The sequence below is a fragment of the Staurois parvus genome, unplaced genomic scaffold (assembly GCF_062004578.1).
Source record: "Staurois parvus isolate SC_StPar_1 unplaced genomic scaffold, SC_StPar_1.0 ptg000390l, whole genome shotgun sequence".
Classification (NCBI taxonomy): domain Eukaryota; kingdom Metazoa; phylum Chordata; class Amphibia; order Anura; family Ranidae; genus Staurois; species Staurois parvus.
Genome location: NW_028318186.1, coordinates 12,836,370 through 12,847,571, shown reverse-complemented (window position 1 = coordinate 12,847,571; position 11,202 = coordinate 12,836,370). Strand labels below are relative to the sequence as shown.

The following is an 11,202-nucleotide window of genomic DNA, read 5'->3' as shown; positions in this document are numbered from 1 at the left end:
CATTCTCCTTCTGCAACACAAGTCTTGAATTTTTTGATACACCCTGTATTGGTTATTTCTATTGTGGTAATTTTATTATCACTTTGGAATTTTTTTATGGCCTATAAATTGTTTTGTAAAAAACCAAGAATATTGATGGTAACATATGGAACCTAAGTGTTTAATTAACCGCTTGCTGCCCTGCCACTGTATATACGTGTGCAGGGCGGTACTGGGGCGCAAAACCACGTTTTAAAACGGGTTCCGCGCTCCCGACGTTTTCACCGGCAGGGGGCACATGTGCGCTCCCGCTGACCCGCGGGTGACACCATTCAATCCCGGAGGGATTAATCATTAGATTTCAGCCAGTGATGTCTGGCTGAAATCAGATGATCGGTCCCTGTCCTATCCTGTCCTGTGTTGACATTTACACAGGACAGGATATGATGTCATTCTTCTCTGCCTGGACACATTCCGTTCCAGACAGAGAAGAAGACACAGTAAACGTGAGTAAAACACTACACATTTACAGTTAGAACACACCTAGGTCACATTTAACCCCCTGATCGCCCCCCCCAGTTAACCCCTTCACTGCCCTGTCACCAGTGTCACTGATCAGTGAAGCGATTTTTACTGATCACTGTATCAGTGTCGCTGGCGACTTCCGATAGTGTTAGCGCCCCTCCCAGATAGTGCCAGATTGCCCGCCAGTACACCAGTAATCCCATTTAACCCCTTGATCGCCCCCCCAGTTAACCCCTTCACTGCCCTGTCACAAGTGTCACTGATCAGTGAATCAATTTTTACTGATCACTATATCAGTGTCGCTGGCGACTTCCGATAGTGTTAGCGCCCCTCCCAGATAGCGCCAGTTTGCCCGCCAGTACACCAGTAATCCCGTTTAACCCCTTAATTCCCCCCCCCCCCGTTAAGCCCTTCACTGCCCTGTCACCAGTGTCACTGATCAGTGAACCGATTTTTACTGATCACTGTATCAGTGTCGCTGGCGACTTCCGATAGTGTTAGCGCCCCTCCCAGATAGCGCCAGACTTCCCGCTAATACACCAGTAATCCCGTCTAACCCCTTGATCGCCCCCCCCCCGAGTTAACCCCTTCACTGCCCTGTCACCAGTGTCATTGATCAGTGAACAGATTTTTACTAATCACTGTATCAGTGTCGCTGGCGACTTCCAATAGTGTTAGCGCCCCTCCCAGATAGCGCCAGTTTTCCCGCCAGTACACCAGTAATCCCATTTAACCCCTTGATCGCCCCCCCCACCCCCCCACTCCCAGTTAACCCCTTCACTGCCCTATCACCAGTGTCATTGATTACAGTGAACAGATTTTTACTGATCACTGTATTAGTGTCACTGGTGACTTCCGATAGTGTTAGCGCCCCTCCCATATAGTGCCAGTTTGCCCGCTAATGCACGGGATTTTTTTTACCAAAAACATGTAGCAGAATACATTTTGGCTTAAATTTATGACTAACTTTGAGTTTACGAAATATTTTTTATAGCTGAGAGTAGAAAATATTGTTTTTTTTTTCAAACTTTTGGTGTTTTTTTGTTTATAGCGCAAAAAAAAAAAGCGCACAGGTGATAAAATACCACCAAAAGAAAGCTATATTTGTGTGAAAAAAAGGACGTAAATTTTGTTTGGGTACAGCATTGCATGACCGCGCAATTATCATTTGAATTAGTGCAGTGCTGTATAGCAAAAAAAAGCATAAATTAAAGTATCTATACCATAGTTTGTAGACGCTATAACTTTCACACAAAGCAATCAATGTACACTTACTGGGATTTTTTTTACCAAAAACATGTAGCAGAATACATTTTGGCTTAAATTTATGACTAACTTTGAGTTTACGATATATTTTTTATAGCTGAAAGTAGAAAATATTGTTTTTTTTCAAAATTTGTGTGATTTTTTCTTTATAGCGCAAAAAATAAAAAGCGCACAGATGATAAAATACCATCAAAAGAAAGCTCTATTTGTGTGAAAAAAAGTACGTAAATGTTGTTTGGGTACAGCATTGCATGACTGCGCAATTATCATTTGAATTAGTGCAGTGCCAAACAGCAAAAAAAGGTCTGGTCATTAAGGGGGGTAAATCGTCAGGAGCTCAAGTGGTTAAGGACTGATTGTGATACGAGTGTGACAACTTTGTATAAGAGTGAATGTATAGATTATAACTGAACACTTGGTGTTACCAGAATAACTGGTTATTACAGTTCAGATTTGTTTGTGCAGAAGGGAATGAAACTGGTTTTATCTGGAATTATGACTTGTTATGAGATAGGGCACACCATGAGAACAAGCAACTGAGCATGAACCCATGCTGTGTTCACACGCTGGAACTTATCTACTGCGCAGATACACACGTGAAATAACAATTTTGTCTTATAAGAAGGGGGGATTTCTGAGGAGAAAACGGGACTTAATCTTGGTGCGACAGACGTGTCTTGCGGTATTTTCTCCTGGTTTCCTCCTCGACGATTGCTGGAAGTCCCACAATCAAGGCGAAGGGTGATGCTACAATATCTGGTGATGTATTGATGCTTACTCTTTATGATTTATTCTATATATGATTAGCTATAACCTGTAATAGGGAATATTAAATTTCAATAAATATACTTTTTTTATTTTACCTAAAAGACTTAGTCTTTGCCTATCTAGTATGATAGTGAGTGAGTTGCAGACTTAATTTTGAGCAGGGAAAACACCATGCCATATCCGACTAAACTTCTAGTGATTGCGGAGGACACTTCTCACTTCTTTGAGAGCCCTAATGCAGCCCTACAGTGGTTGGATGGAGCTGAACATCGCTTGGCGAACTCTCCTGGAACTTGACCTCGGGGACCCTGTTGATCCTTAGTGCCTTAAACTCAGCTTAGCAGAGCAGTGGGGTATTGCTCTCACATTTCCTCCCTTTTTGTTTCTAACTTTTTTCCAGCTTAAGTTGGGGTTCCTCCCCTCTTACTCTCTCCCTACATTTACCTGCTGCGTGCATGTCCACGAGACATTGTGTTTTCAGATACCATTATTACGGCTCTGTTGGCCTACATGTTGGTGATCATTTCAGTTTTCTCCCTTGTTTTGTTTATGGTTCACCTGAGATGTCTATATATAGTGGAGTGTATGTTACTGGGTCTGTCATTCCTACTTCCTGCGGGCTATTTTCCTGGCCACCTTGACCCATGTGATCTGCGAACCTCCTACTGCCTATCCGCTCTCTGCTCCCCTTGGGGGTGCGCTATATCTGTCTACGAATGTGTTATCCTTCCTATTTTCTCCATATATATTATATCTGTCTCCCATAAAGAATTGATGTTTTTATCCTGGGATGTAAGGGGCCTGGGGGATAGAACTAAATGGGGTGCTGTTTTCCATGTACCTAAACATTTAAAACCGTCTGTAGTATGCTTGCAGGAAACCCACTTGAAATCTGACACTGTCGGCACCCTATATTTTCCATACAATATCATTCCTTCCATTCAACATTTTCCAGAGGTGGTTGTATCCTCATCTCTAACTCTGTTCAATTTGTTAATGTGCAGGAATGTATTGATGTGGAGAGCAGGTATATTTTTCTGCTGTGTACTTTGAATGGGTTCCGCTATATTGTGGCCACGATAAATATCCCCCCGCCCTACTCTCCAGAGGTCTTTAAACAACTAGCTCAATTTATGTCAAATCACCCTGATGTTCCCCTATTGGCATTGGGTGATTATAACAATTGCTTACTCCCTGCTTTGGATAAATTGCCCTTGGGTGGCAGGGGCAGACAATTACTGTACTTTTCACTCCATAAGATACACCTGATCATAAGACGCACCTAGATTTTAGAGGAGGAAAACAAGAAAAAAATATTCTGAACCAATGGACTGCAGACATAGTACAGGAAATGGCCAGAGACGGCAGACATAGTACTGGAGATGACCAGAGACTGCGGGCATAGTACAGGAGATGATCAGAGACTGCGGACACAGTACAGGAGATGACCAGAGACTGCGGACATAGTACAGGAAATGGCCAGAGACTGCGGACATAGTACAGGAGATGACCAGAGACTGCGGACATAGTACAGGAGATGACCAGAGACTGCGGACATACTACAGGAGATGACCAGAGACTGTGGACACAGTGCAGGAGATGACCAGAGACTGCGGACATAGTACAGGAGATGACCAGAGACTGCGGACATAGTACAGGAGATGACCAGAGACTGCAGACACAGTACAGGAGATGGCCAGAGACTGCGGACATAGTACAGGAAATGGCCAGAGACTGCGGACATAGTACAGGAGATGACCAGAGACTGCGGACACAGTACAGGAGATGACCAGAGACTGCGGACATAGTACAGGAGATGACCAGAGACTGCGGACATAGTACAGGAGATGACCAGAGACTGTAGATCTTTGAGGAGCGTGGGCGGGTACCCGCTCTCACTTCCGCGGAGTTCTCCTCCCCCCTCTCTTCCTGTAGTCTTCCGGGACACATGACAGGTCCCAGAAGACTACAGGACCATTCACAAAGTGCAGCGCCTCTCGTGCATGCGCAGTGGGCCATCACGCATAAAGGTACTATATGGTAAATACACATGATTATAGATTTATTGGTAACATAATTAGAAATTCCATCATGATAAAATCCAGTTAGAAGATATATTGCGCTAATTTGTAGTATATATAAAATGGAGCCATAAATTCCTTCACAATCATGGTGACATTATTGTACATTTCAAATAGATAAGCAATAAACATATAACAATTAATATATTCCTCCTATAAATATATAGTTGGTAAGTTTCATTAAAAAGCCAAAGCGTTTTGTGAGTCTCTGTTCACTTCTTCAGCAGTGGACACAAAGTATATATCTAGGAAATAAATATCAGCATATACATTTTTGCACACACTGGTAGTATGGCATAATCAGCTAAGTTCTTCTTTGGGGTCACCACATGGCGCTGCTACTTACAAATTAGCTCCAAATTAATATGGTAGCAGCTAAAAGGGAAGGTCATCAGGAACGTCTGTCCCAGGAACTGTGGGCATATGACCATCAGGGGCAAAAGGCACAAAGGGAGGACAGGTAGGAGCACCCAGGAGTGCATCATAGTCCATAATGACGCCCATAATGAGTACCAAAAATATCTAAAAGGAAAAACAATACTTGTAGCATAAAAATAAGAAGCTGCCAACACTGGTAGTGTGCATGTGCGTGTGTGTGTGTGTGTGCGGTCTGAAAACAAAAAAAACATGTAAAAAAGTGAGAATCACATATAGAAAAAAGCACCACAGTAATAATACATACTGAGGCTCCAGAACAAAGTGTAGTTCATGATCACAAAGAGTTAAAAGAATATATCCCGAGTCTGTCACTTCCATATATAGCAAAAATCCCAAGACAGGTCTCTCTTGCAACACCATGCAAAAAGTTTAGTAATGGAGTAGGGGTACTGTATGGAGGAAGCAAAATGGCTCCAAGAGCAATCTCCACACACAGTGGCAGACATCCCACACCATGGCGCACAAACTCTGTGCACACTGAGATCACATTTTGGGCCCGAAACATGGCACCAACATGCACAGGGTCCACACTGTCCTCCATCAACACCTGTCAGAAGCAGCTATTAAGCCCTATATGCATTGTAGCTACCAGGAGTAGACAAAAAAACAAAACAGCTATCCAAGACCAGGTGCATCACACATAAAGACAACATAAAAAACAGACTTCCATCACATCAAATCATCCATCATATTAAGTAGTCAAATCCTAGTACCAAAACATATATGGTGCTAGAGACCACACAGTGAGCTTACATGCTGTCTTCCACCCAATAATATACAGTATATTTAATCAATTAAAATGTGATCTGGGGCACCAAAACGTTGTGCGCCTTCATCCCTAAAACTATATATAAAAATGTCAAAGCATTTGCCCTGGCACTTTAGATGAAGTACATCACATATAAAGGTACTATATGGTAAACTGGATTTTATCATGTTGGAATTTCTAATTATGTTACCAATAAATTTATAATTATGTAAATTTAACATATAGTACCTTTTATGGCTGATGTGCTTTATTTATAGTCCCAGAGCGAATGCTTTGACATTTGTATATCTAGAATGTACTGTACATTCCATCCTTAGGGCAAGCACCAAAAGATTCATGTACCTGTCTCAGAATGGGGCATGAATTGGGTGCAAGCACCGACACTTTTGGCACTGCACTTCAACTGAATTCTAAAGAGTATCTATAACACCATTGATGGATTCCCCAGACCATCCGAAACTGCCTGCAAAGAAAACTGTTTGACTTGTGTGGTAAAACAGGACACTTAGGTGCACTCATGCTGGGGCCAGTTAAATTGAACTACACCCGAGTTCAATTATCGCTCCTTTCCACAACCCCACTGGTTTTCATTCACTGTACACACTGTACAGTTCCTGGGAACACCTACAAGCACTGCCAGGACAAGGGCAGTGTGGTGGGGGGACAACGGCAGGTGCCAGCCATATGTGCGTGGACATGTGCTGGGGCCTCCAGCAGCTCCCTTCTCCCTGCCTCTTACTGACAGTAGTGACTACAGTACTCCTGTCAGTGGGCTTTTTTCTTCATCCAAAGCGTGGTATTGGCATGCTCTCCACTGTCCGCTGTCACACAGAAGCAGTTTCCTGTGCCGATTCTGTGTTTACAAATGACAGCATGCCTCAAGTGACAGTGCCTCCTTCAGGAGCACTGCTAGAAGTCTAGACATAGAGTGCTCTGAAAGACTGAGGGGAAAAGGTTGTCCATGAGAAGGGGGAGCTTTGTGTACTGGGGAAGGTGAAAGGAATGGGGTACCTCTGTGATAGAGGTGGGGGGGGGGAGCTTTGTATACTGTGAAAGGGAGGAGAAAGGAGGAGCTCTATGCTGGGGGTCTGGGAGGAGGGGGATTTCTGTACTGAGGGGGTGGGAGAAGGGGTGGCTCTGTGTACTGGGGAAGGAGGGAGGAAGAGGAAGGTCTGTGCAGGGGAGGATAGGGAGTGATAATTGTAGTGAGAAGGGGGGGCAGAGTCAAGGGAGGAGCTCTGTTATGGGCGTGGGGGAAGAGCTTTGCAATGGTGTTTCTTCCAGTGACACCACCAATGTAGGGACAATTTTTTTCCTTTCAGTGACACCAATGACACAGGGACGCTTTTACTTTACAGGATGGCACCAATACAGAGACATTTTTTTCCTTTCAATCATACCACTGACTCACACCACCACCTGAGGGACATTTTCCCTTCCAGTGATGCCACCAATGCAGGGGCGTGTTTCCTGCCAGTGACACCACTGATATGGACATTTTTTTTCCTTTTAGTGACACCAGTCACATTTTTCCATCCCATTCTCATCACCAACTCAAGGGCATTTTTTCATTTCAGTGACAATGCTGATGCAGGGACATTTTTTCCTTTCAGTGATACCACCAACCTAGGGTAATTTTTTCCTTTACCACATATTTGTGTAGCTATTTTAAACTTGTGGCTGGTACTATTTTATTTAATACCACAAACATTTTGGCCTGTATCTTTCTCCATTCAATGGGGGGGGTAAAGGGAGGTGTTGCAGTTTCCCATCTTCGCCCTCGGCACTGGTGGACCTCGTCCGACACTGCTTACAGGTGTTCCCAGACATATTTCTCTGGTAACTAGACCAGTGATCTGTGCTTCAGTACATTATCATCTATGGAGAGGTTTATGTTCCGGTACAGTTTGCACTCACACTGAAGTAAACTGTAACAGACCACAAGTGAACCGTGCCTGGGCCCACCTCTTCTAAGTGGTCCTAAGCGAGGTACGCTTAACCAAACCTGGGTGCAGTTTGTGGGGTTTGCATTTACTGTCTGCTAATAAAGACTCACTGCTGATACGTACACTCAAGAAGACCAGGCAAAGGAACCCTCTGTGGCACCCAGTGGCTCTGTGTGGAGGAAGCTTATAAGAAAATTTACTGGTGGCAAGAAACTTTGCAATTATTTGTAAGTAGAAATGCACAGCATATTTGTAGTACTACTGTGGACAGTGTAAATCATATAGAGATGGAAAATGAGACTTGGAGAATGAGAATGTACTTGGGGGTCTGGGTGGAAAGGAAGAAGACTTAAATGAAGGTGTCTGTACCATGTGCTTAACACTCTGGTACTTTTATTTTAAAAATTACATTGTGAATGTCACAACATTAGTACAACCATAATGAATAATTCCTGCAATATTGTAATATGTGTGTAATATTTTACCTTTTTACCTTTTGCTATGTGAAAGTAACAACTCTAACGTTCAATCCTAAAAGAAAAAAGCTTAGGACTCTTCCAAATTTGTCAGGAATTGTCTCTCTAGCTAACCTGCCTCTCCCTCCGTTCTAGGGATCCTGAACTACTTGAGGTAATTGAGCTTTGGAAAACATTGGGTTACACAATAACAGAATCCTTTTCTTCAACACGTTAATAAATGACAGAGATACGGTATATAATATTGCTGTTATTCTGTTTGGTTGTCAGATATGGATATCCTCACTCTGTCTATTTACTCATTGCTGCTCTTCTACTTCATTATCACTGTATGGAGAGTACAGAAGACACGGTTTCGACTTCCTCCAGGACCGATCCCATTGCCATTTGTTGGTAATCTGCTTCAAGTGAGCTTTGCATTGCACCAGTTTTATCCCAAGGTGAGTCCTAAACACAAGTGTAGAAGAGCTAAGTACCCATATACCTGAGTGTAGGGGGTTTATAATTTATTAAATGGGATTAGATAGGTGGACACTCCTTAGTTGATATTGCTAAATGTGTTTCCATTAACACTTTCCTTAGTAGACTGCTGAGCTCACATCTGCTAATGCAATTTGCATTATATAGAAATTATTATACACTGCTCAAAAATATTAAAGGAACACTTTTTAATCAGAGTATAGCACCAAGTCAGTTAAACTCCTGGGATATTGATCTAGTCAGTTAAATAGCAGAAGGGGTTGTTAATCAGTTTCAGTTGCTTTGGTGTTAATGAACTTAACATCAGGTGCACTAGATGGGCAACAATAAGACAACCCCCAAAACAGGAATGGTTTTACAGGTGCAGGCCACTGACATTTTTCCCTACTCATTATTTTTTTACTGTTTTTCACTAGTTTTGCATTTGGCTATGGTCAGTGTCACTACTGGTAGCATGAGGCGATACCTGGACCCTACAGTGGTTGCACAGAAAGTCAAACTCAGATTGTTCAGGAATTCAGTGATGCTCTGAGGAAGAGGCAAGTCCTTGAAACGCATTAGCCTGTTGGAAGTCCAGGGTTCCCATTGTGGATGGACATGTAGTGTGGATTGGACAGTGCTGTTCTTTATGATGTGCCTTTGACATTGATGTCATTTGGGAGTACGATACCTATTTTTATTATTTCAATAAATGTTTTTTATGGTAATGCACTAGGCCGGTGCACCCGCTGTTTGTTTTCTTTATATCCCATGCCCTGGTCCAGATCTGGGTGGAAATACCCCAGGACATCATCTGTCATCTCATTAATAGCATGCCCCGGTGTTGTCAGGCATGCATACAAGCACATGGGGCCCATACAAACTGCTGAGTACCATTTTGAGTTGCTGCAATGAAATTTCAGCAAAATGGACTAGCCTGCTGCATAATTTTTTCACTTTGATTTTCAGGGTGTCTTTGAATTCAGTCCTCTGTAGGTTGATAATTTTCATTTTCATCAAACGATGGGGCATCCTTACCTTTCTAACACATTACCCAGTCCATATCAGTATAGATATCCAGCAGGAGATTTTTTCCCCACTGATGTCTGATGTGTTTTCAAAGTGTTCCTTTAATTTTTGTGAGCAGTGTAATATATTGTTATTGAATTCCTACTATTTCTTTTTATACTCATATTAGAGAAGATGATCATAGACTGCATACATACTGTAGGAGATGGTCATAGAGTGGTCATATAGACATACTACAGGAAACGGTTAGGACATAGAGCACGGGGTCAGGTCCACGTAGCTTACAGTATAGAATGCAGAGTACAAAGGGTCAGGTCTACATAATGTACAACAAAGACTATAAAGTGCAGGGATTAGGCCAGAAAAATATACAACACAAAACATGCAATAGGGAACAGGGTCAATTCTATTTAAGATAAAACATACCAAATATAATGCAATGGTCAGGAATTGTTGATGGTCAGTGGATGAAATAATGTTCTGGTTTCTTTAATCGGTGGTAAAAAAAAAAGGCCCAGTGGTCACACAAGACATCTGCCACCATAGAAGTAAATAGGCAGTTTGAGACAAGCTGTAGGCAAAGGAACAGCCTATTCAGTGGCTGCATATTCACTTTCATAGCAGAAATCTTTCCCCAAAAACCATCTATTCTTTCTATGGTAGGACATGTATTTGAGCCAAGAAACAGTGGGATTCTGCTCATATAGTGGTACGATCCTGGACAGTTGGAGAACATGCTACTAGGAAGCCAGTTCACAGGACTGACGTGTATCAGAAGTTCAGAGGAGAAAGAACATGTAGGCAGGGAATTAATAAAAGAGATTGGAGGAGATCAGCAGCACTGAGATGCAAAAAAGCATTAAAAAGCCAAAAAAAAATTATTTATAATTATTTTAAATGTGTTCTATTTTACAGCTGACTAAGCAGTATGGACCCATCTTCACTGTCTGGTTGGGTTCTAGACCAGTGGTTGTGCTTTGTGGATATGCAGTTATTAAAGAGGCCCTGATTAATTATTCTCATCAATTTGGTGCTCGTGGAAATTTACCAGTAACAAGAAGACTCACACAAGGTTACGGTAAGGAAAACAAAAAGTATATATACTGTGTGTGTATATACACTATATTGCCAAAAGTATTGGGACTCCTGCCTTTACACGCACATGAACTTTAATGGCATCCTAGTCGTAGTCCGTAGAGTTCAATATTGTGTTAGCTCACCCTTTGCAGCAATAACAACTTCAACTCTTCTGGGAAGGCTGTCCACAACGTTTAGGAGTATGTCTATGGGAATGTTTGACCATTCTTACAGAAGCGTATTTGAGAGGTCAGGCACTGATATCGGATGAGAAGGCCTGGCTCACAGTCTAAGGCTCATTCTAATTCATCCCAAAGGGGTTCTATCAGGTTGAGGTCACGACTCTGTGCAGGCCAGTCAAGTTCCTCTGCCTCAAACTCGCTCATCTA

At 42.4% G+C, this 11,202-nt stretch overlaps 1 protein-coding gene across 2 annotated transcripts in view; it reads left to right on the top strand.

Moving 5' to 3' along the window:
- The window catches only part of LOC149455707 (cytochrome P450 2A4-like), a 62,911-nt gene that overhangs the window by 6,004 nt on the left and 45,705 nt on the right, over positions 1-11,202 (top strand). Inside the window, exons 1-3 of one of the 2 annotated variants that reach the window (XM_089686104.1) lie at positions 2,201-2,529; positions 8,519-8,688; positions 10,652-10,814. In XM_089686104.1, the coding sequence (XP_089542230.1) occupies positions 8,521-8,688; positions 10,652-10,814 (331 nt within the window). In that variant the 5' untranslated portion in view covers positions 2,201-2,529; positions 8,519-8,520. Of the gene's footprint in view, positions 1-2,200; positions 2,530-8,518; positions 8,689-10,651; positions 10,815-11,202 lie in introns of those variants that run through there. The other variant, XM_089686105.1, reaches the window with a different exon arrangement.